Here is a 26,109-nt window from a genome sequence, read left to right on the forward strand (position 1 = left end):
GGAAGTGAAAGAAAGGTTTATAAGTTGCATAAAGCTCTCTATGGCCTAAAAAAAGCACCAAGAGTGTGGAATGATAAGCTGAACAAAACTCTGATCGAAATGAGATGCTCTAAGGAGCCTTCCTTGTACTATAAGAAGGTACAATATGAACTTTTGTTGGTAGCAGTATATGTGGATGACCTGCTAGTCACTGGTTCTTTTCAAGCTTCGATTCTCGAGTTTAAGAAAGCAATGGCTGAGAAATTCGAAATGAGTGATCTTGGATTGCTTACGTACTATCTAGGAATTGAAGTGAGACAGCTTGAAGAGGGAATTGTTCTGAAGCAAGAGAGATATGCTCTTAGGATTTTGGAGGAGACTGGAATGGGAGAGTGCAATCCTACTCATATACCGATGGATATGAATTTGAAACTGTCTAAGTCGCAAGGAGAACTTGCCATTGACGAACAAAAGTATCGAAGAAGCATAGGCTGTCTACGATATCTGATTCACACACGACCGGATCTTGCCTACAGTGTTGGTGTTCTGAGTAAGTATATGCAGGAGCCTAAGGTTTCACATGGAGCAAGTTTGAAACAGGTTCTTAGGTATCTTCAAGGAACAAGCTCTTTTGGTCTGTTTTACAAACGCACGAATGAGGTACGGCTTGTGGGTTACAGTGATAGCTCTTATAATGTTGATGTTGATGATGGGAAAAGCACCACGGGTCATATGTTTTATCTTGGTGAGTCACCGATTACTTGGTGTTCACAAAAGCAAGAGATTGTTGCCTTGTCCTCTTGTGAAGCAGAATTTATGGTAGCTACTGAAGCAGCCAAACAAGCAATTTGGCTTCAAGAACTACTCGATGAGGTAACTGGACAAAGAAGCGAGAAAGTGGTCATTCGGGTCGACAACAAGTCAACTATTGCGCTCACCAAGAACCATGTGTTTCACGGCCGCAGCAAACACATATACACTCGGTTCCACTTCATACGAGAGTGTGTCAATAATGAGCAGGTTAGTGTTGAGCATGTTCCTGGCAGTCAACAAAGGGCGGACGTTCTGACCAAGGCTCTTGGAAGGATGAAGTTTAAAGAGATGAGAGCACTTATGGGAGTGTATGAAGTAAGTGAAGATGATAATTCCAAGCTTAGGGGGGAAAATATTGTTGTAAGCTTGCAATAACTTGAGGATAAAGCCAAGTAAGTGAAGATGATGATTCCAAGCTTAGGGGGGAAAATGTTGTTGTAAGCTTGCAATAACTTGAGGATAAAGCCAAGTATATTTAGGAGAATCTAAATATACATGAGATAAGGATTAATATGTTTTGGGAGAATCTAAAATATATTTTGGTTGTACTATCCTATTGGGTTTTGGTTTTGTGTTTTCCTCTATATAAGGAGGTGCTAGTTTGTAGCACAATTTATGAGTTTTTGAGCTTAAGGTTTTGAACTATTTTCCTTAAGATTAATAAGAGAGTAATTCTTATTATAGCACTTGTGTTCTGTCCTTGTTTCTACAATTGATTCACGTATCCTTCACATTTACGGTTGAAACGATTCATTTTGTTTTTTACTTCAGGATTAACCATTTTCGAATCAGGAAATAGGGAATTCAAGATTCTAAGATTTTTGAATGTTGAACAGTTTGTGTGACCTGATCTGTGCATTTTGCGTAGATTAGGAATTGTTGAGTGTCAATCAAGTTTTGACGTCGTCGTGTAATAATATGATTAAACAAGTCCTAAGATTGTTTAAGTACTAATAAAGAAGTATGTGGTTTTGCATATCTTTTTCGAAGTATTTCTCCATTCTAGTTATTTGACTAAGACTATATGTCTATATGCTTTAGTTAAGTGGTTAATAATGGGCTGAGGCGTTAAGTAATGAATGAATATAAAAAAATGAACTAGATCCTAACTAAACCTTTTAAAGAGTTAACTTGTGGAGCAAGAAAGGCAGTATACATGGTAATTGTTAGGCAAACAAAGTATATTGTTGAAACTGCAATGGGAAGGACCTACATGTGAATTGTTCAAGAATGTGAAATGGATGAAACTGATGTATTAATCTGGATTTAGTGTTCTGTATGGAACATCAGTTCATGATTGGGAACGTGTTTAGATATATTTTGCTTAGATTCCATCATCTTGACGACCTTGACGAGACAATGCTAGACTCGGAATTTGCTCCCTAAGCATCACTGCATCAGATAATGCTGCATTATGTTGATTTTGATTAATTCAAACTAAGCAAAATTATTCAACCGTAAATATTTTTCATTTAAATTTGGTGTCTTCTTTCTTCTACAACACCTAAATCGACCTAATTTTTACTTATTTCGAAATGTAATGATTGAAAGCATTTATTTGATGGAGTCTCTCTCTCAAAACACTTAACTTTCAATATCGCTAATTCGTTTTTTTCTTGCAGTCTCAAATTAACTAGCCACCATTATTATGACGTCTTGCAAGCCTTAAACACTCTGCTTCACCAACTTTTTACACAAATAGTTAAAGTACTCTACTCTTTAGTGTCGAGTATTTGGTGTATGGCCGTACGTTAATAGGGTTTAAAGTTTAAGGTATTAGGTGTATATGGCCAAATCACATTATATTTGCATATATCATGGGTGCAGCAGGATGACGAGTATAATAGTACTTTTCATGAAAGATTTTTAAAAAACATTGTTTGGTCAGGGAAAAAACATGTTATCTGTGCGATGTGGCTCAAAAAACATTTTTGATCCCACATGTAATATTCTTACTTAGATGAAGATCAAAAATCAAAAACTTAATTTATTATAGTTACTTTCATAATTCCAATTAAATACAAAACATTTCATGGTGACCTAGGAAAAAAAAACGTACGTTATTATACGCGAAATAAATGAATAATGGCTGAGAAGATAAAGTCCAAAACTACTTCATCAGTTTCAAAGAAAAACAAAAACAAAAAAGTCCAAAACTGATATAATTTCGAAATGTAAAAATTATGTGTGTAATGTCTCTCCATTTATGTATTGGCCCATACTTTTGCTATATTTGACCATCAACTCCAAATTGCTTTACACTCTTTGCATATTACCTAACTTTTTTTAGCTTTGTCTCTCGGGGTCCCAATTCAAACCAAACATGTCCATCGCACTATGTCGAGTAATTCGGTTTGGAATTTATTTATGATATTGATTACTAAGTTATCCGTTATCACAAATTGTTCAGAAAAAAATATATACAGGTTATTAGGGCAAGGGGTGTTCGATTCAAATTTAACTAAATAAATCAATTTTACTTTACCTTAACACCATTTTGGATTCTGCTTATATTTTACCAGTTGAAGAAATTTTTTCTCCTGATTTTTATTTTATTTTGGTTTCAATGTTAAGTCAAACATTTTGTTTCTTTCTTACGCTAATACTGTTTATAAGCAGGCATAATGTTTTTTTTTTTTCATAGTTGTCTAAAGGCAAAATTACTTTAGTCCAACATCAAGACTCTCATTCGTTACTTTTAAGCTCAATATCCTTCCCACAAAATTAGTAGTCCCCTCCCCAAAGTGATTATATATTATTTCAGCCCAACGAGAGAATCTATCTACATAGATATCACAGTGTCTTAATAAGTTGAGTGTTTGATGTCCAAAGAAAAGAGAACAAAACCTAGTCATGATCAAGATCATGTGTTCTAAAGTGGAGCTTGTCTCTGCCACACTAAAATTCCTTTTCAAAGGCATGCAAGCCACGACAAACGAAAAAAAACACACACACACACAACCAAAAACAAAAGTAAATTAATTAATCTCTAGAAAAGTGAGAGGTCTTTTTGACATGACAAGTGCATGAGTCTTTGGCTCTTATTAACAAACCCCACTATAATCACTTCCTATGTTTCTTCAGCAAATTAAATCACATTAATTTAGATTATGGCCACTCATATATAACTATTTCTCTAGAGTTACAAAAAATTCCAATACTTTTATAACAAGAAATAAGATTACATATATACCACTACAAAGGAAATCATAACTTTTGAGCTCATATTCATAGGTCAAATTCTGGTGAATCTTTAATTTATAACTTTTTTTTACTATAAAAAAATATAGATGGTGCATTCTTTTCAATCTTGCCCAAGACTTATAAAACGTTGGACCACTCTAAACTAGTATTTAAACTATATATAAAAGTCTGAAACTGATCAAAGCAAAATGAAGAAGTCAGACTTTAGATCATACGTTGCATCTTAGAGTCTATATTAAGTAACACAATATATAAAAGAAGAGGTTGGGCTATTAATTCATATATGTATAAAAAAATGGAGCCGAATAGGTACTCCAAGGTTTCATTTGTACTGTACATATGATCTAATTTTTTCCTCCTTCTCTACATGAATATAACTCAGTTTTCATGCATCTATGAATACACTAATCCACTGATTAAATTAGTGAATAGATGATGATGATGATGTTACAAGACTTTTTGAAACAAGACTTTGGAGATGTGAGTTTGGAGATGATCGCCACAGGTAGCAGAGTAGTAAAATGCTTTTGCTACATCAAGAAACGTGATGCCGACGTCACGGAATGTGTCACTCTCCGACAATGCTAACTCAACCATTTGCTCCATCTCCTTCTCCATACTCTTTATTATTGTCTTCTCCTTCTCATCGTTTCCCCTTGACTGCATTAAGACAATTAATAATTGATTAGACTCTAACCGATAACATCGAATGGATCATCAATAATGAACCAGTAACATCGAGTAGACCAATCCTTCCAATTGATAATTTGTTGGTCCGGTCCACCGCACAAGGAAACAGAAAGTTGTGGATGTGTATTATTCTATTTAATTATTCGACCGAATTTTAGAAGAAAAAAAAAAACCGAAAGTAATCAATTAAAGGAATTAAAATATATAAAATGAGTAAACATTTTACTATCACAATTATTTCAAATAACTTATATGTTTGAAGTTTAAAGTTAAATTACTAACATAACCATTACTAACCTTAAAGTATTGGCGAGGAAGACAGATACGATTGATGATTTCCGCGAGCCGAACGAAGTGAGGATGAGAGAAGAAGTTAGTTTGGTCATTGCTCTTCATTAGAATTACCATCTTCACCATGAGCTCTCCTACTTCTCCTTCATCTCCATTTATTTTCCATTTCTCCATCCACTCTCCCCACTATACATAGTAAGTTAACTGATAAATTAATCATACACTTAATATTTATAGATGCATAAATATCGAACATTTTTTTTTTGTCATAATGATATACCCTAGGCCCTAGATATACTCTTCTATTTGCTTAATTTTTTATATATTTTATTTTAAAAATACACTAACCTAAAATATGAGAGAAAAAAAAAGAGAGCGAGACGTACCGATTGATAAAGGAGATTGCTAGCGTCACGGCCATGAGACATGAAAAGATCAAAAGACATTTGATTCAAAGTTCCGATTAAGATTCCGACGACAAGTCGACTCGCATGAACCCTTCCTGGTCGGTCCAATCTCATGCTCCTGATTTTACATCCATTTATAATATAGACAAATTAGTCAATCAGCTGTTTCTACCAGAGCTTTCTTTCTTCTCTAAACTTCCCTTCAATTTTAATTTTTTTGAAAGATATCTATTTTTTTTTTGCTAAAAGGAAAATATTATATTCTACACACATAAATCTCAATTTTACTTTTTCGTTCGTGGTATTGGAACTTTCAAATCTTACAGTTTCGAGCCTTTCGGCCTCCAGATGTTTTTTGTTTTGTTGTTATACACGTCACCTATTTTGATCCTTATCGAATGAGAGAATTGATATCTTTAATCCTAACCAATAAAAAATAAATATATTCTAGTGAAGTTATATATCTATTTGGCAGAAAATGCCATATATACTGAAAAAAATTGTCTGCACATCACCAGTGCGATGAAACTGACAGTTTTATTTCTTCTAAATTAGGTTAAATGAACTTATCTTTTTTTTTTAAATAATAATTAACTGACGATTGTTTTTTTTTTGTTCCACAGCTTGGTTTTTTCTGCCGCAAAACAAACAGTAACCTAACGAATAGGGTTAAACGTAAAACCACTAGAGTTAAAAATTTGCAATAGCTGCTCAGTGGTTTTACGCTACTACAAATTTTTTTTATTCACATTGATATATATATATATATATATATGTGTGTGTGTGTGATCCTAGCTAAGCTATATTATTAAAAATAATTAAGTAAGAGAAAATATGTAATTTACGTACCTGTCATTGAAGTGATGATCACTTCGTCGAGCATTGGCAATATATTTATGAAACTGGTCGGAGAAGCTTCTTCTGGAGTCAGAGGATTTTCCAAAAGAAGAAGAAATGGCTTTAACCAATACACTTGACTTAGCCCAAATCATTCTCTCATGTGACCTTTCTGATTCAAAGATAGTTGCAGCCGCTAAGTAGTAACACTCGAGAAGCTCACTCCTGCTCACCCCACACTCATTTAACATATTATCTTCATACCACCTGCGTACAAATTTACACTATATTATATATATATATATATATATATATGAAGATGAAAAATAATATAAATGTGTGTGGTTTCTATTGAAGATACGTTTACGTGTTTTCAGCCACTATTCAAATTGACATTTTATAAAAAAATATTGCAGTATCAGGCAAATCAGTGTGCATTGTTGTTCCAATTTATTAACGTAATACTTAGCAAAAAACAAAAAAAATTAACAAACTAATTAACAATATATCCAACAACCATTTAGAGCCATACTTATCAGAAAAAAATGAAGAGTGAAGATGGTATTACTTTTGGAATGTGTCCCATTCGAGCTGATGCAGAGCTTGGCAATTGTTGTAATCTTGTTTTGCTAATTCCAGATATTCATTATTGTTCACGTATGGCATCCTACATTGTCCACCATCGTTATTGATTAGATTAATGTATCTAGCTCATAGTTAAATAAGAAACAAAATAAAGATTACAACTACCGAATTTTTTTTGTTAAATACAGAAAAAACACACCAACATGTAAGTTAGATATTTGCAATTGATTTGCTTCATATCCAGATTAAACTCACCTAGGTCTTTTAAAAAAGCAGATGACCAGAATACCCTTATGTCCCAAAAATATACATGGTCAGCTCATGCATGCATTTTAACATTTAGTGCAACTGTGCAATGCATTTTGTTTTGGATTCATATGGTCCATATATGCAAAATTATTTAGTTTTTCCAAAATCTAAAAATAAGAAGTACTGTACCTATAGAGGGTCTTGCCAATCCAAACGTCGTTTTCTCCACCATATTGATCAATATAGAATCTCGTCTCTACTCGAGGCAAGCTTGCGTACCATGGAATCTCTAAGGCAAGCCCAATCTATCAGGCAAAAGAAAAAGAAAAAATATCAAGATAAGAAAACCAAATAAGCAAAAAAGGCCAAACACGCTTTGTCGTATTGCGTCTCCATCAGACGAACCCAAAACGGCATGCAGTGCGTATGTGTTAATATTAATGTTTTTTGGAATCATTAGTAATATAATGTGTGTTTTGGTCTTATATTACATGTACGTACCTCGCCTGGTAGGTCTTTCATTATAATCCACTTATCAAGCAACTCGTCTCTCTCTCGTTTATCTTGTAGATAATTATAAGAGAATTCTTTGGCGTTTTTCAATATCTCATCCCTTGGAAACGCCAATTGCGATGCCCGGTACAGATTGAACATACCGGTCACCGCTTGGTTTGATTGCCCCACAAAGCAGAAAAACTCTCCTTCTTTCTCGAAGTTCTTGAATACATCTAAAATTCAACTTTTGTCAGGAATTTCACATTATGAAATAACGTTAATTTGTCTTGGTTAAGAATAAATAACCAATTAAAAAATATGAGTTTTTACCTGCGGAAACTTGGTATCCATGAAGTCTTAAGAGCCTAAATGCCATGGCTGTATCGTCGATGTCTTGGACATGGGAACATCTAGCCCAACATATGCCTTCGTCTGTCCAATATCTGATATTTTAATAATCATCATCATTAGAGTTAAATAGTTTGGTATACAAATGAAGTTATATATATTTATACGAATAACGTTTTTAAAACCTGTGAACATAGTCAAGACACTCTTTAATCTCTTCTTCAAAGTATCTCGATATCCCTAACCGTTGTAGCCGATCCACTATCCATATGTGCTCGAAAAGATCCACGGGGAAGACATTGGGAACTGAACAAAATAAAAGAATAATTTAAATATAAGTAGTAATAAAAAAGTTTACATTATGCTGTACCATGCGCGCACGACATACTACTGTAAAGTAGATAACTTCATAGATAATAATAGGACTAGTTAACAAACCTCCTCCATTGAAACGTTTGACGGCATTTCGTAAATACCCGAGGCAGTTACTGTCTCGGGTCTGCATGAATGCGAAAGCCGTAGAAGAAGGAGAGAAGAGGAAAGACCCGTCTTGAGATTGAAGTTTTAAGAGCTTCTCCCAATCTAAGTCACACATACCCTCCAAACTATGCAACAATGTTGTTGGTATCTTGTGCATTATCTCTTTTGGTATCCTACAAAAAGATCTCACACGTATGTCCAAAATCAATTCATATCCATATATATATATATATATATATATATTACGTATGCAAATATATTATCGTATAATTCCTTTTTGGCGTTGAGTGAAGTACATTGGACCCATATATAATATACTCTCAAATATATTCATAAAAAAATAGAATGTTCAATTCATATATATTTTTTTTTGATAATAATTCATATATATTTTTGGGGTAACACACGAACCTTGTTAGCTTTAGCTCTTTCTTGGCGTATATATCTTTTAAGACGGGAGAATCGTACGGTACATCAATGTCTAATTCTCGAGCTATCTCAAGTAACGATGGGAATGCTACTTCGAATCCGATAGGCATATGCTCATCGTCTTCTTCTTCGAGCTTCCCGATATTATCCCGAAAAAACGTGATTCCTGAACTAGCCATTGATTATATATACATCAAAACCATGCATAGTTAATATAAAAAAAAATGTCAAATAAGTTGCAACCTAATATTTTTGAAAGTTTAAAGGAAAAAGAAAAAAAAACCTTTCAACAAAAGATTGATGTTATAACTCGACTTAACTTATAGCTATTTAAACAACAACGTATACTTTCTTTTTAGGCCACTACAAAAAAGTTTGATTTTTGCATAAAGTGAAGATTTTTTATCTTCTTTTTTTTTGTGTGTTTCTTGTATTTCGAAAAAAAAAAAAAAAATTTAACCTTTGTGGCATTGACGAGGAAAGAGATTCCATGATCTTAGAGCAACGACGCATGCAAGTGTATTGATGAGACGATCATGATAAGAGAAGAGATAAGGATCACCCCAAGATCCATCAGAGAGTTGGTTACCGGCGATCCATTTCACGGCAGAGGGAAATGCCGGAGTTTTATCTCCGGCGTCTATTAATGCAACCCAAGCTGTATCATAAGCCGATATCGTAATTTCACCGTCATTTAAGTTTCTCAAAATAGATTTCACACTCTTCACTGTTTCTTCGATTGCAATATTCCTACTTCCAATAATAATCTACAATTTCAAATTCAAGAAAGAAAGAAAAAAGAAGTAATCAGCGCATACTATATATCATGACAGTCTTTGAATTCAAACCATAATATGAATAATTTCATGCGTGTATATATATATAGTTTGTCGGTGAAAACATAAGAACTATTTTTTGATGGAATATAAAGCCATAACTCGGGGTAAAATGTATAAATCAAGGTAAAAATGAATAGATAATTAAGAATTTAGCAAAATTCATTAATGTGGTTGTTTGTAATTATTAGTGACAAGAACACTATAGCAAAAGAAAAATGATATTACCTGAGGAGCATCTCCTTCTTGAATCTCTTGCCACTGTATTAGAGGTAGATCATGTTGAACCTCCTGATAATGAACGTATTCTAGACACACATACAAAAAAAAAAAAAAACATATAGTTTTAAGTTTCTTATATAAAAAGACTAGTATTAAAAAAAACTTGAGATTTTATAAAAAGTAGACCTTGAGTTCGAAGGTTTGAAGTTGAAGAATATATAGAACCGCTTCTGGTTTTGTTTCTAGCGACATTGAGAGGAGACCCTGTTCAAAGTCAGGAGGTCAGAAAGAAAAAAAAAAGTATTAATTAATAAAATAATTTGCTTACTACTACTATGTTAAAAAAAAAAATATATATATATATATAACTAGTTTGGTCGTGAAAACATTAGTTTATTTAGGCTTCCAAAGGAGATCTTTGTGTGTATGTGTTGGCTATAATAATAAATAATAAGATACGAGGTCAATCCATTCGCTAATGAGTACTACTAGATTCTCTAAACGTACGTTCTTTATAGTATAATAGTAAATTAATTCATATTGAAAAGCTTCTTATATCATCATCATATAATATAAAACAGAGTAACACACATAAATAGGAAAATTGTACATTCTTTCGAAAAAACCAAAATGATATTGTTTTGTTTTTGTAAAAGATTTACTTATTTTTTGTAAAAACAGAGAAAAGGCCCCATTTTCGTATTTGAGTCAAAGAACCCCAAATTTCGAAGAAAAAAAACAAATCGAATTTTTGGGAAACAAAGAAAAAAAAAACAGAGAGAATTTTGGAGAGTAGTTAATGATTCTATAATGCTTTGGAGAAAGAGAAAAGAGAGAAGAGGAGAGTTCATTGATGATGATGATGATGATGATGATGAGACATACCTCACGCGTGTGTACTAAGACAGAACATAAAAACAGAGTCATCACTCTCTCTATATTTGTTTTGTTCTCTAGGGAAAACCAAAAAAAAAAAGGCCCGAAATCAAAACTTTTTTTTTGTTTTATCGAAAACTCAGTCAAAGAACGGATCATGATTAAACCCACAAGTGAAAATTTTGATTACTAAACTCATCAGTAGATAACAAAAGTTTGAGACTTGGATGATAGATAACATATATAAAAACGAAAAAGAAAACTCTGTTTTTGTGCGTGTGTGATGATCGTACGTGACTACTACTGACAAGAGAGAGAGAGAGAGAGAGAGAGAGATGACTCACCTGAGATCTTAAGGAAACAAGAAGAGAGCGAAGACCAAGTAGAAGATATTGTTGTTGTGTTACTTGGAAGAGAGTTAAGAGCATGATACTGATGAAGAGACGACATACTCTTCCCTCTGTTTCTCTCAACAGACTTAGTGATGAAGAAGAAGAAGAAGAGAAAACTTAAGTGATATAGATGAAAAGAAGAAATTGAGATACTACTAGAGAGAAGAAAAAAAAAGATTATTGTAGTATATTGGTGAGAGAGAAGGAAGTCTTGATTGGGTTATATATATATAGGGACAGAACCGACTTCCCATCAGAGATTGTGTTTGATTTTTAAAGTCTTGAGAAAGAGAAGAGAGAGATTTTGTCCAAAAAAAGAGAAGATAGAGTATTACCAAATATTAATTATAGTTTAGGACACATATTACAGTATTACCAATGAAAATGCTCTAATGCATGGAATGTGTTTTTGTGGGATAATCTTTCCATATCTATGGCCTTGAAGGGCAAACTTGGCTTTTTTCTTTTAGATCCCATTCTCTTGTATTGTATGTATATCAGTATATACTTTTTTTTTTTCTTTTAAAATGGTATTATTATAGGTCGACATCTTCCAAAGTACACATACGAAGTGCTTGTCAATCATATCATATCACACAAATTATATTTTTTAAGTAACAATATAAGTTTCTATTTGCAAGAAAAAGCTGAGTATATTTTTCGTATGACAGATATAATGTTTTATAAATGGTAATTATCTTGATAATAACAAACAAAAAAAATGGTATTTGTCTCGGTGTCAAGGATAATAAAAAGAGAAGCTTTGGTACTTATCTCACTCGTGTCGAACGGTGTTAATCTTATTTGTAGTTTCCTATTTTTGTCAAGTTCAAGTTACCTACGTTTCAAGTACCCTTAATCTCACGATTTTTTTTTTTCCTTTTTTCACATCTTAAGATTCTATTTTCTCTCTACATTTTTTTCAAATATTCCTTACTTGTTTATCATTTATAGGATAAAAATGTTGATAAGAGCAACAATTTCCCTCTATTTGAATTTTGATCAACAATATTCAGATAGAATATTCTCGGTTACGTGACACGTAAGATTTACATTTGCTACATATGTTTAACTTTCATTACTTTCATCAAATTTTGAAAACAACAATAGATAACCAAGATAATAGTCATACTAATCATTAAACTATACTGATATACATAACTAAATTACTAATTTAATTTATCAATCTTGGTTAGTAACCTAGAATATTCTTCATAACACTGATGAACATTTTAGAATATATACTTAGTGATAGATTCTATCACATTTTACTTAATATGTTTATATTCTTCTAGAATATAACTATATTTTTATCCATAAACAGTAGGGGGTGTTATATATTATCAAGATAAAATAGGTAGAAATAGATCATGTCTAATATGAACATAATTAACACGTATCTAAATTCTAACATCTTATAATTTGTTTTTGAGAAAACAACAACTTATATTAATATTTAAATGTAATTAAACTTATCACAAATTAATTTACTAATCTTGGTTAGTAACCTAGAATATTCTTTATAACACTGATGATGAACATTTTAGAATATACTTAGTGATAGATTCTATCACATTTTACTTAATATATTTAGAATATACTTAGTGATAGATTCTATCACATTTTACTTAATATATTTAGAATATACTTAGTGATAGATTCTATCACATTTTACTTAATATATTTAATTAATATTTTTCTACAATATAACTATATTTTTATCCATAAACAGTAGGGATATTATATATTATTAAGATAAAATAGGTAGAAATAGATCATGTCTAATATGAACATAATTAACACGTATCTAAATTCTAACATCTTATAATTTGTCTTTGAGAAAACAACAACTTATATTAATATTTAAATGTAATGAAACTTATTATTTTAGTTTGGTGCGTAACGAACATGTCTAATAATAATGAATAATAATTTAGTACCGTATGTTCATAAAATATAATACTACTGTATATGTATACTATCTTGCATAAGATTTTTGACATATAACTATATATAAGCATGGCAAATAGCAGTAAAAAACAGGTAAATATAACGTTTGTAAATGTTTCAACCTTTTCAAACACCATTTGCGAATTGATAAAGTATCATAAAAGTAACCATCTGATTCGGCTACACTTATTAACTTCATGCATTTACAGTTTAAAAATGAAAAAAATCGACAACTCTCTTTGTAAAATTGCGAAAACTTTTTAGCAGGGATTATTGGTTTGTGATTTTAATAGAATATTAAAAACTTCAAATGTTATGTAAAATCTGTTGTTATTAAATCAAAATTTTGTGTTATTAGTTTGTGATTTGTAAAAATTCATTTAAAATCTAAACAATTTTGGGTTATTGGATTCAGACTTTTATAAAGTCAATAAGAGTTTTGTGTTATTCAGTTAAAATAAAATAATCTAAGATTATTAATGAATTCAATTATTATATTATTAGTTCATGATTTTATATATTTTTTTCTACAAAATAAAGTCATAAAAAGTATTACAAAAATACAGAAATTATTTAAATTACTCAAACTATAAAATCTTTCGTTTATTTACTTCTGATAATTTTGTCGAAGTTTTTAAAATTCGGTCTAAGCCTTTTAGATTATTGGGCCCTAAGAGTCTATTAAAGCCCATGAGATGTCATCGTAATAGCTACAGATAGATATCTAAAAAGGGGATAAGGGGTTTTAGAATTTTTAATTTCGTAATTTAACTTTTTGTTTCTGTATCGGAGAGTTCATCAGTGATGTTTGCACAGTTAGCGCCATCGCCGTCTCCTTCTCCGGCGAACCTAAGCCACTTCGTTCAAGGTCGAAGCTTCCGGAAATGTACTTACGCCGTCTCCGCTTCTCTTCCCACTGCAAATTCTTCTCGTCCACCACCAATTCAGGCAAAAAAACATACTCCAATTCAATTGTACCTTCGTGCTCTCTTCTTCCTTATCTGAAATGAAATTGAGAAAATTTGGAAACTTTGGTTTACAGATTGTTGGAGGAAAAGATTCGAATTTGGATGTTACAAGAAAGGATGATTCATCTGGGTTCAAATTAGAAGCAAATGAGGATGAAATTGATTGGTTGAATCTAGAATCTGATATTCGTCTATGGACTAGAGCATTACGTCCTGTTCAGGTATTATTATTATATCGAAAAGTTTTGTTCTTTTTGGAAGTGTGAATTCGTTGGATTGTTGTTGTTTACTCTGTGTGTGTGTGTGTGTGGCTGTTGATTTTAACAGTGGTATCCAGGACACATAATGAAAACTGAAAAGGAACTTAGGGAACAGCTTAAGCTTATGGATGTTGTGATTGAAGTTCGAGATGCTAGGATTCCTTTATCTACCACTCATCCAAAGGTTAGTGTCTTCGATCCGGTTTTTACTTTTTAGAGTATGTTTGTTTTGCTAGTTATCTTGCTTCTTGTGGTGGGAAAGCTAGAACATGTACACTTATATTGGTTAAGCATTGTTTTCTTGAGTGTTTCAGTAGTGGAGAGAAGCGGATACTTGAGTGTTTTCTTAAGAGCGGAAGTAAAAGAATTTTGTGTCTCCCTACGAGAAGCTTTCATTGGAATAGTGTTTTATAGGAGCAAGTTAAGTCTGTGACTAAACATTTGTGTGCCTACTTTTGGGGTTATATTTTGTAGATGGATGCGTGGCTTGGGAATAGGAAGCGGATATTGGTATTAAATAGAGAAGATATGATATCGAACGATGATCGAAATGATTGGGCGAGATACTTTGCAAGGCAAGGAATAAAGGTCATTTTCACAAATGGCAAACTTGGGATGGTATGGTTTCTATAAGTTTAATCTTTGCTTTGGGATTGGGATTGATCATTTTTTTTTCTTGGCACTGTTGGTTACATAATCTCTGAGTGATGGTTACAGGGAGCTATGAAGCTAGGTCGGTTGGCAAAAAGTTTAGCAGGTGATGTAAATGGGAAACGTCGAGAAAAGGGACTTCTCCCTAGATCAGTGAGTAAAGTGTATCATGATCCGTTTTTCTCTGTTGCAACATTTATGATTTCAATTTAAAGTTTATATATCAAATGATGCAGGTTAGAGCTGGAATTATTGGATACCCTAATGTTGGAAAATCATCTTTGATTAATCGTCTATTGAAGCGCAAAATTTGCGCAGCAGCTCCTAGACCAGGTGTAACTAGAGAAATGAAGTAAGAATGTCTTTTAAAAAGCTTGTGAGACTCAGTTTTCCAGACACATTCAAGATCCTTATCCTAATCTCTGTCACTGGTCATTTTTCTTGTCTTACTGGAAACAGATGGGTCAAGCTTGGGAAAGATCTTGATCTTTTAGATTCACCTGGAATGCTTCCTATGCGTATCGATGATCAAGCAGCTGCTATAAAGCTTGCAATTTGTGATGACATTGGAGAGAAAGCTTATGACTTCACTGATGTTGCTGGAATCCTTGTGCAGATGTTAGCACGGATTCCAGAAGTAGGTCAGTTTCTGAATATTACCAGTTTTTTTCTATATACTTTTCTGTGCTTTTCTAGTCAAAGATGAAAAACTCAACATTCTCGTCTTTGCTTTTCGTCTTGAACAAATAGGCGCAAAGGCTCTTTACAACAGATACAAGATCCAGCTAGAAGGAAGCTGCGGTAAAAAGTAATGATTTTTATTTTGCAACCACTCATTTCTTTGGGCAAACACCACTGTTACTTCATGGATTGTTATTGAAATCTCTGGTCTCTCTCTATCCCTTTGGCAGATTTGTGAAGACGCTTGGGCTTAACTTGTTTGGTGGAGATAGTCATCAAGCTGCATTTAGAATACTGACGGATTTTCGCAAAGGTAAATTCGGGTATTACTCGTTGGAGAGACCTCCACTCTGATAAACTCAGTAAGAGACTACCATAAACATGTGTTAATTAATATGTATCATCATGTATGCATATTTGTGTATTTCGTTGGGTGCGTAGAGAGGACATGTTAAATCCTAGATATAGAGAAACCGGATTAAAATCCACGACAACTATCAGTGTCAGTCTCGAGCTCTCGCTAACCATTGTGCTCTTTGGCCCAAATGTATGAAATATATTCGTTTATGTAAAAATACGAGTTTAATTTTTTTGTCTGTATATTCAAAAAGCTTCTAATTATATTAAGATGTCAGCTTTGTTGTTGTTGCAAATCTTATAAAAGTAAAATGTATTGACATTCCACTCTTGTTAGAGAATCAACGGATAGTTTTGATTATCAGATTAGTGCATTAAACCACCTAAGAATGGATAGTGTTTTGATATCTCACGATTTGTTGAATCTTTTAAGTCACATTTTTTTTGACAATCCTTTTAAGTCACATTTGTTTCCATATGTTTACTAAAACTGGAGAGATTATTATAGTAAGAGTTTTTGAGAAACGACCGTTGGATAAGAGAAAGTGGGACCTAGTGATCCATCCATCCCTAGAAACTGTAGAGATACTTTTTGGGATGCAGTGAAGAAGTCGTCGGACCAAAGTCCCACTTCTAGATCTACACTTTTGTCTCTTTTTTAATTTGATCAAAAAAAAAAAATAGACAAGACGAGTTATAGAGAAATCAGAACGTTGGGCCAGAGAGTTTCACAATCCTATTTAAAAGTCTCCTTCTTTCCATAAATCTCTCATCTTTAATAAACTAGCCGTTACACATCTCTCTCTCTCTCTCTCCGTCTCTCTCTCTCTTTCTTTCTCTAAACCTTCATCAATGGCTGCTTCTGTTGAAACTCAATCACCTAATCATACTAACCAGGTAACTTCTTCTTCTTCTTCTATTCCGATTGGGTTCGGTTCGATTCAAAGTTGAAAATTTCGTTGAAACTGTTTTTTTTTTTCTTTTCTTTTAAATAGGAAGGAACAAGCTTGAACATGGTTTCTGCAACTTGTTTTGGTTCTTCTCCATCGATTGTTAGTCCATCTTCAGACAAGCGTTTATGGAGTAATCTTCGTAACAGGATAGATGTTCTTCTCGAAGAAAAGAGCAGAGATCACAAACCCATCGCCAATTCGATTACTACGGGAGAATCAGAGAGATCAAAGAGGTTTAAGAACGATTCGATGCTTCTGCTTAAAGGGTTTGATTCGGTTTCTCATACTCTTTCTCTGCTTTCTAGTAACCTCGACAATGCCCTTCAGGTAAACAAAAAAAATCTAAATTCTGATCTGAAAATTAGGTTTTGTCCATCCTTCATGGTTGATGATACAAAAGTGTTTATTGTAAAATCAGGGAGTAAGAGAATTAGCTAAACCACCTACGTTATCTGAGATACTCCACTCGAATCTTCAAGCTGATCAGATACAACGACAACAGAAAGAAGAAGAAGAAGAAGAAGAAGAAGAGAGTAAAGGGACGAAGAGGAAACACGAATCTGACGTTGAAGAAAAAGATGATTCTTCGAATGAAGAAGAGAAGAGACCAAAAGATAGGAAAATCATGAAGAGGGCTAAGAACGTATGTCTTAAAGTCTTTAAAGTCTTTGTTTTTTTCTACTTTTATGTTTGAATCTGTCATAAAGTTTCAATCTTTATTTCTTGCAGATTGCGATATCCATGGCAGCGAAAGCGAATTCACTTGCAAGAGAGCTTAAATCCATAAAATCTGACCTGAGTTTTATCCAAGAACGTTGTGGTTTGCTTGAAGAAGAGAACAAGAGACTCAGAGATGGGTTTGTGAAAGGTGTTAGACCTGAAGAAGATGATTTGGTATGTTCAATACTCAAAAACTGTTCTGTTTCTGCTCTGTTATGCTCTGTTCTCTATCTTATGAATTTTGATTTTATGAGAAACAGGTGAGGCTACAATTGGAGGTGTTGCTTACGGAGAAAGCTAGACTAGCGAGTGAAAACGCGAATCTGGTTAGAGAAAATCAGTGTCTTAACCAGATGGTTGAGTACCATCAGATCACATCTCAAGATCTATCTCCTTCATATGAACAAGTCGTTCAAGGTTTATGCTTAGATTTCTCATCCCCTGTTCCTCAATTCGATGATGATGAAGAAGAAGAGGATGAATCAAGATCTCATCATGTCTCGAAAGCTCTCAACGAAAGCTTTGAGAAAACAGAAGAAGAAGAAGAAGAACAACATTGATCAAGACAAGTTTTTAGATTTTCTGTGTTTCGTTCTAAATTTTTCCATAATTGATGATTAGGTTTTGTGTGTTTCGTTTTGACTAGTCTCTTGGTCTCTAAGGCATAAAGTTGTAACACCCCACTGTTTGTTGTAATAATTTGGTCACATATTACGTTAGATAAAATCGCTAATGGTGGATAAAATCGCTAAAGGAACTTGACGATTCGCTCAAGGCTTAAGCTACCACCAGGCACCAGTTTCACGAATCTGAAAGACGAGGCCGCGGTTTGGAGCTTGAATACATGCAGTTTCATAGTCTTAAGTTAAATACATGCAGTTTCATAGTCTCTAAGATATAAAATTGTAAACATCCCACATTCCCCCACAGCTTGTTGTAACAATTTGGTCAGGTATGAAGTAAATCAAACAGGCTTAATATGCTTTTGATCCTCTTAGCTGGTTACTGAGACTAACTAGTACTGCTCCTAACAACTGCTTTGTGCTTGTTTTTGGACATTATACGTGAACAACTTATGTTTTTGTTACTAATCCGAGATGTCCCTTTACTCCCTTAATTTGACATTAAAGATATAATAGGTTTCTTTAATCTAAAGAAAAACCATATACGACTTTATTTCCTAAAAAGAATAGTTCTCTAATCCAGAATTTGCAGAATAAAGTCTTACTTAGTGCTTACCATTAGATTATCAATATAACGTACGTGATTAGTTTTTCTAATTGAATTCACAACTTTCAGCTAATTGACATGTCTCCTTGATGACCCAATCTTTAGTGTTGTTAAAACATACGGATGAGAGATAGTCAAAAGTTAGAGAAAAGAATATTCTCAGTTGACATGTTTGTGTAAACATGTTAGCGATTCCTCCTTACTTTGTTTGTACTAAAAGGTTATTAAAGCTGAATAAAGACTTAAGAAAATAACACAAAATTTTCTGAAGGATCTTAGCTTTTGATTTCTCCTTTGCATTATAATTTTTCAGGTCAGCAGTGGAATGTTGATGATGCAAAAGAATCCTCCTCTTCTTTTCTCTGATTGGGTTGGACAAATCTATAAAACACCAATAGAAACAAAAAGATTTAAAAGTAGAGATTGGCGAATGCGACATTCCAACGGTTTATGGCTCATTGGAGAGAGGAAGAGAATGGTATATATTCTTCTTAGCTTTTATTTTTATACTTACTTAGCATATCTATTAATCCATTTACTCAGCTTTTAAAACCATTAATATATACTAAAACCGCTGTTTGTGTAACACATAGTCTTTCAAAAGTTTTCTTCACTTAAATTAGAAACTTCTTTTGCCATAATATAGTTTCTTATTAAATCCAACTAGTTACGTCGACATGATCATTACTATAATATATACTTTCTCATAAATGCATTAAGTGTTTTAATAGGCGTTGGTTCAATATCTAATACTAGTGTACAATTTTATTTTTAATTGTTGTTACATATATAAGCCAGACTTTGCAGAATAAAGTCTTACTTAGTGCTTAACACTAGATTATCAATGTAACTTACGTTCTAATTGTTCTTAAAAAATAAAACATACTCCCTCCGTTCTAGTTTAACTGTCATTTAAGGTTTTTGCACACAAATTAAGAAAATTATTAAATTTTATGTTTTGCTCTTCATTAATATATTTTATAATTTTTTCATTGGTTGAAACTTTAAAACAGCAGGGATAACACTACAAAAAAAAATGCTTATTAATAGCACATTAGGATAGCACTATTTTCGTAACTGCTATAAATGATAGATTTTTGATTTTGGTTAGTATTAATAGCACTAGGAAAAAGCTATGATAAAAATTCATTAAAATGTAAACCTAAAATCATTTATTTTGTCTATACTAAAAAGAAAAACTTCACTTGAGCCTTGTTCGTATCTAAAAGTTTTAATTACCCCTATATTCTTTTCCCTTCTCTATACGATGAACAAGAAAAAAAAATCCCCAAACTGAAATCTAGGTCTTCAGTCTTCTCGACTCCACAACAGACTCCACCGTGAAGCTCGTCGCCGGCCTCATTTCGCATCCATTATATCAACTCCGAGCCTAAGACTGAAGACGCCAATGGAGACAACACCAATTGGGACAAAGATCGAGACTGAGATTGAGATGGGGACCGAGTACGTGACCGCGACTGGGAGAATGATAGGGGTGAGATCGAGATTGCGATAGGAATAGAGACAGAGAGAGAGAGAGAGACCGTGAGCGTGAATGCGTAGGTTCGGATTTTGTGAAACAATCAAGAGTTTTATGTTCTTCTTATTCGTCCAAGTGCACCCACCAGGTGTTTGCTTTTATTTCTTACTCACAATTTAAAATTTTAATTAATCGAGCTTAAAAATTTCTTAGCTTTGGATGTTTGTCTGAATTTAAGATTGTTTTGTTCTTTTGGTTATTAATCGAGCTTGGATGTTAGTCTAAATTGAAGGTTGGATGCTAGTTTGAAATGAAGGTTGTTCTGTTCTTCAATTCTTCTTTTCTATTTAGTTCTTTTGAAGAGGACTTTGAAACTTTGAAATTTGGTTTTCCTAATCCGTTCTCCTGTTACTGTGCTATGTTGGGGGTAACTATTAGATTGTGTATCCATAAAACCCTGAGGTATTTTTGATGAGTTGGTTGCAGATTGGTTCTACTACGATTGAAGTAAAGACAAAAGAGGGAGATGTTCTTGCAGTCATGAAGCGTAAGGAGATAATAAGAAGGTTTGAGAACTAAGTCTTTTTGTGAATTTTTTGTTTATCATTTTCATGTTTGGATGTTCTCTAAACATTTTGAATCTCATATAAGAAAGAAGAAGGCTGTTCACAAGACCATTACAACCGATGACAAGTTTTGTTGTCCCTTCTTTCGATCTCCCTTGCTCAAACTTTGTTTTCGTTGAGCTATTGTTTTTATTCTCATTTTTTTTGTATAGAAAGGAGATAAGAGAGCCAGTCAGCCAGAAATTCTAGGCCACAAGGTTAGATTTTTCGCTGTTATATTGTGTTACTGTTACTAAACAAGACCTTGACACTTTTGGTTACAGAGTCCACTTCCTACCAATTTGTATTGCTGCATTTGGTCTGACATTTACTTGAATGTGCAAGTTTCTAAAATACTTTCATGACTAGCAATTCATCTAGTGTCTTGTCTTTTTTTCTGTCCATTACTAGTTTTCTCTGTGAGTCTTTCTCTCTTTGCCTCTATGATCTAGTTCTTAAACTATATGTTTTTTTTCACTTCGTGTGATTCTTGTCTCTTGAAATCTGTTATAGTGTCTCATTCTCTTATTCATTTGTGTTTTGGTTATAGGCTGAAAAAACAGATGATAAAGTTATATCCTTACTTTTAGACTTCAACTTATGTGCTTTGTGTGAGAGCTTGCTTATAAACACTTATAATCTTTCTTGTTTCTGTAGTGTGTGACTGTTTGGAGTTTCCAACATGAATAAAGAGTCTGGCGCCTGAGCAGAGGTAACATAAGAAATTATTTTCAGTAGAACCCTCCTGCAAAGATTGTGGAATAGCCTGAATCTGGTGAGAAGCCCATACAGAGGTAATTATATATATCTTATTACCTTTCCATTAGTGGATGTTGCATGTTTAGTTGGATGTTACCCCATCTATTATCATTCTTATTTGCACCATTGTATGGATAAGCTGTGATAGCTGTTTAAGAAGGGTGAATGCTTTGTTTTGATTATCAGAATGGTGAATGCTTTGTTTATCTGATTCTCTACTTGTTTTATAGAAAACCTTAATGTTGATTCTACTCATCCATAAGTCTCTCATATTTGAGTTTGAGCTAAAATGTCTTTATACTATCTGTCAATGTTTTGGATTCGTGAATATCTTTCTTTACTTTACCACAAAAGCACCTTAGTTTTGTGGATACACATGATTACAGGGAATATGGATGGGAATGCTAACCGGAACAGTTCTTCAGACATGTGTACTGCTTTTGATGGGAAGGCGAAATAGATAGAGGAGAAGAGACGGAAGATATCGCAAGTTTGTCTCAATCCTTATAAGTTTTAATGTTAGTTTTTTTGGATAAAACTTGGCAGCATAGTACAAGACTTGTATGATATGTAAGATTTGTTTAAATTAATGTTATGTATGTTGATGATATTTATGAAATAATTTTTTTTTATATCAATCCATTTAAATAAGTCTGCAAAACTGGGGTCAAATATATAAATTATAAAAATCAAATTAAAATTAAAATTTCTCCATATAGCAAAATAAAAATGCTATGACATAATATAAAATGGTACAAAATATGTGTTACGGAAAACTATATTATATCATTTGATTAGTGCTATAAAAGAATGACATATAATAGCACATGTCAAAAACGCTATAATAAAGGTGATACCTAAGATAGTTGCCGATAACATAGTATTTATGAAAACGCTATTAAACACATACGATAGCATTTATCATGTGCTATGAATATTGATTTTTCTTGTAGTGTAAGATTGAAATATTCATCAAACATCTGCATTGAAAATCTAAAACGACAACTAATATGAAACAAAAATTAAATCCTAGAACGACAACTAAATTAGAACGGAGGGAGTATATATAATCATTAAAAAAAATCAAAAAGGAAAAAAAAACGTTCTGCCCCAGCTTTTTTGTTTTCGTGTTTGAAATTATTGATTAACTAATTGTAGTCTTCATCTCACAAATTTGATGTACTTACAAAACCCAAAAAAAACATATCGAAGTTTTAAATTGTTTGGACTCGTCGTTGTTCAAAGTCTTTCTTCGATGTATAGAGGTTTGTTTAATTCTTGTATGACTCAACTCTCACGAAACAAATTAAAGGCTGTAAAAATTCTCATGTATATCCAATAAAGAATAATATATACGCGATCTTTTATGCTCACAATTCTTGTCCTTGATCGAATATGAGACTTGAAAGTATCGATCTGATCATTCCATGAAATTTGTGGACTTTGAACTCTTGTGGTATCTTGACTTGATCAATTATAAGATAAATATTTACTAATTTACGTATTACCAGAACATTTTTTTGGAGTCCAGCTATGTTATGGGGTCAAAATAAAAATAAAAAAAAATAATTACAGGCGTCAATTTTTTTATCAGGCAGCGGTCAATTTTTTATATATATAAAAGTTTAACTAATTTTGAAAATGTGATCAGGGTCAATTGTGTGGTTGTTCATTTCATTTCTCCCTGACTCCAGCTAGCTAGCTAGATACAACATCTTCTTTCTTAATGTACTCAAAGAAATTAGATAGATATTGTATTTGAATCTATACAACCAAATAAACTTGTAAATATATTCTTTAATAACTTAATAAACCATTATTTGTAATTGTGACTTGTGAGTAAGGATCTCTTGAAAAACATTTTTTTCATCTTATATACAGCATACTCAAAAATTATTTGTAACTTTTTAAAAAGAATAAAGGGACAATTTCTTCTATATATGGTTTAAATAGAACCAAAATCCAATCTACGTCCGGCGAGTGTTAAACTTCAAAGACGTCGATGCATGAACTACTTTTTTTTTAGTCTGGCATCTACCAAGAACATTATTGGCTGGTTCTTGTTTATTTTCCTTATATAGAAAGTTATTCTAATTATAGACAATGAGAAAGTGCTTTCTTTTTATATTTTATTCATGTGAGCCACTACAATACTAGTTAACATTTTTTTTCTTGTGTTTTTCTTATAATAGCATATTCTATTATTCAACTATTTATTTAACATATCGTTGACTACCACTTTTAATTAATTCATTTATTTATTTATTTTGATATATATATATATATATATATATATATATTTGATTTGTATGTTAATTAAGAATGAATAAGAGGGTAGTTCTTCACATTCATCTTTCCAAAAATTGGATATATATATATATATATGCGTAATATATAAAATATGTGGTTAGGACTTATGAGAATGATCATGAGAGAAAGACAAATTAACAAAAGAAGAATCCTTTTGATCAATTGATCTATAGCAAAATAAGTTAGATTGTGGTTCAAAGTTTATGTTTTATTTGGTGTGGAGCTTTTGATTGGACCAAAAAAAAGTAAAGGATAATTTGGAAAACAGAGTATTATTAGTCCACGGTGCTATATTGCTAATTAGACGAATATTCGTCCCTACCTTTACTTTTTGTTCTAATTAACCAATATTAAATATTAATAATTCGTTGACATAACAAGTTCTTTTTCTTAAATTTTTTTTTTTTGAACCAACGGATCAACCGGTCGACACGATTACATTAGGGTAGTCATGCTCTAAAGTCTAAACTCACTATAATAGAGCACTTAAATATATATATTTTAACAGTACTTGTTTGGATGACCAAACTTTTAGTTGTTTGTAGAGGTGTGTTACTGTACCTCCACTCAAGTTGAAACTAGACTCGCAGTATAAATACACACCCTACTCATCCTTTCTAGCTCCCCTTCATCATATTCATCCCATCGTTCTCTTCCTCTCTCTTCTTCTCTCAGTACTCACTCTTCTTTTTGTTCTCTATACATAACACAAAAATGTCCGCAATATTTGGCCAAGCTTACCAACATCTCCCCAAGAAGCAAGTAAGCCAAAATGCTGACTCTGGTGGATGGAGTTTCCTACAATGTCTCTCTGAAACCAAAGGCATTTTCCAAAACAGAGAAGACGACGTCACAAAGAAAACAGCTTACGTCCACCCAATCGAGAAGCGTTCCGTAGCTAAACTGAGCCTTGAGATGTGCACAGAGAGCCTTGGGACAGAGAATGGGAGTGATAGTGGAGATGAGATCTCGTTACTTGCATTTGAAGGCACCAATACTTCAATAATGAGTCCTCATACTGCGAAGCCTCAGAAAGAAACCAACCTTATAGTGACCCGTGAAAACAGTTTTCCTCCACCTTTAAAGTCCGTCAACGGATTCAACAATAGGCGTATGGTGAGGTCATATAAAGAAGACGGTCGTCTTGTTGTTCAAGCGATTAGGGTTTGTCCACCACCTCGTTGCTTTGTATCTGAACGTTGTGAAGGAAGGCTACGTCTCTGTTTATCAGAGAATTCATCACTTAGCCATGATGGAGATGAAGATCAGTTTGAAGAAAATGAATCTGACATCGAAGCTCATGAAGAAGATGAAGATGAAGAGAAAGGAGAAGAAGACTATGCAGAGGATGAAGAAGAAGAGCAAGAGGAAGAGGAGGGCATTATGGGGAATAATGACAACTTTGAGGTTAAAACTGGAAAGAAAAAGTTTAGTAGAAGGCCAAAAAGGAGATGCCATGAGAATGGATGTGAGCCAACAACGATGCTTAACTGGAAGCCGAACCAATTTTGGGTGACCACTTAATAATGGGCAAACTCGACGACTCACCAAATAAATTTATTTCTAAGACAATAATAATTAGTATTCTGGCTTTTTTATTTTTTTTTTTTTTTTTTTTTTTTATTTTATTTATGTTATGGCAGAGAAGTGTTTTCTTAGTCCCATTGTATGACTACGGCTTCTAATTATATTTATAAACGAAAGCGTGACTTATTGCATAAACATAGGTATATTTAAACCTTCGATTCATATTTCTAGTACAAACTTATGCGAAGATTGTTTACACACACCAATACTTACATACACATAATACATAACTGCTTTTTTTGAATCTGGTAATATGCAAAAACATTCATTGACTAACTCGTTAAATTCTGTTTTTATAAAATCTGAAAAGTGAGGTCCGATTTTAGAGACTCTATGACAGATCAGTAATATAGTGCAACCAAACAGAAGTAACTATAATACATAATCATAATTTGTATTTGAACATTCTTCTCAGGAACTACAATAAATATCCAATATTATACATTCATAATAATTAAAAAGACT

The 26,109-nt window shown here is 32.8% G+C and overlaps 4 protein-coding genes and 1 long non-coding RNA gene across 6 annotated transcripts; 4 read left to right on the forward strand and 1 right to left on the reverse strand.

The window, feature by feature from the left end:
- Positions 4,269-11,297, reverse strand: LOC104714573 (ent-copalyl diphosphate synthase, chloroplastic-like). Its single transcript, XM_010431989.1, has 15 exons — positions 11,086-11,297; positions 10,052-10,129; positions 9,872-9,951; positions 9,268-9,574; positions 8,790-8,973; positions 8,337-8,551; positions 8,084-8,204; positions 7,881-7,993; positions 7,557-7,783; positions 7,245-7,360; positions 6,790-6,888; positions 6,234-6,488; positions 5,364-5,502; positions 4,984-5,163; positions 4,269-4,656 (listed from the first exon to the last, which is right to left on the reverse strand). The coding sequence occupies exons 1-15, from the start codon at positions 11,189-11,191 to the stop codon at positions 4,444-4,446; spliced, it is 2,433 nt and encodes an 810-aa protein (XP_010430291.1). The 5' UTR covers positions 11,192-11,297; the 3' UTR covers positions 4,269-4,443.
- On the forward strand, positions 13,832-16,233 carry LOC104714631 (DAR GTPase 3, chloroplastic-like). Its single transcript, XM_010432066.2, has 9 exons — positions 13,832-14,031; positions 14,126-14,272; positions 14,379-14,495; positions 14,786-14,929; positions 15,029-15,115; positions 15,199-15,314; positions 15,422-15,603; positions 15,713-15,770; positions 15,874-16,233. The coding sequence occupies exons 1-9, from the start codon at positions 13,888-13,890 to the stop codon at positions 15,995-15,997; spliced, it is 1,119 nt and encodes a 372-aa protein (XP_010430368.1). The 5' UTR covers positions 13,832-13,887; the 3' UTR covers positions 15,998-16,233.
- On the forward strand, positions 16,735-18,638 carry LOC104714643 (FK506-binding protein 5-like). The gene is made up of 5 exons (XM_010432076.2): positions 16,735-16,897; positions 16,996-17,280; positions 17,372-17,596; positions 17,683-17,847; positions 17,934-18,638. The coding sequence occupies exons 1-5, from the start codon at positions 16,853-16,855 to the stop codon at positions 18,231-18,233; spliced, it is 1,020 nt and encodes a 339-aa protein (XP_010430378.1). The 5' UTR covers positions 16,735-16,852; the 3' UTR covers positions 18,234-18,638.
- Positions 20,090-22,382, forward strand: LOC104714654. 2 transcript variants are annotated; one of them, XR_002034480.1, is made up of 5 exons: positions 20,090-20,531; positions 20,870-21,076; positions 21,162-21,206; positions 21,646-21,782; positions 22,134-22,382. It is a non-coding gene; the product is annotated as an uncharacterized LOC104714654 (long non-coding RNA). The 2 variants fall into 2 exon arrangements; XR_755882.2 differs by having other exon boundaries at positions 20,095-20,531; positions 20,870-20,949; positions 22,134-22,379.
- Positions 24,708-25,641, forward strand: LOC104714663 (protein FANTASTIC FOUR 1-like). Its single transcript, XM_010432098.2, has one exon. The coding sequence runs from the start codon at positions 24,772-24,774 to the stop codon at positions 25,579-25,581; it is 810 nt and encodes a 269-aa protein (XP_010430400.1). The 5' UTR covers positions 24,708-24,771; the 3' UTR covers positions 25,582-25,641.

This window comes from Camelina sativa, chromosome 2, assembly GCF_000633955.1.
Source record: "Camelina sativa cultivar DH55 chromosome 2, Cs, whole genome shotgun sequence".
NCBI lineage: Eukaryota > Viridiplantae > Streptophyta > Magnoliopsida > Brassicales > Brassicaceae > Camelina > Camelina sativa.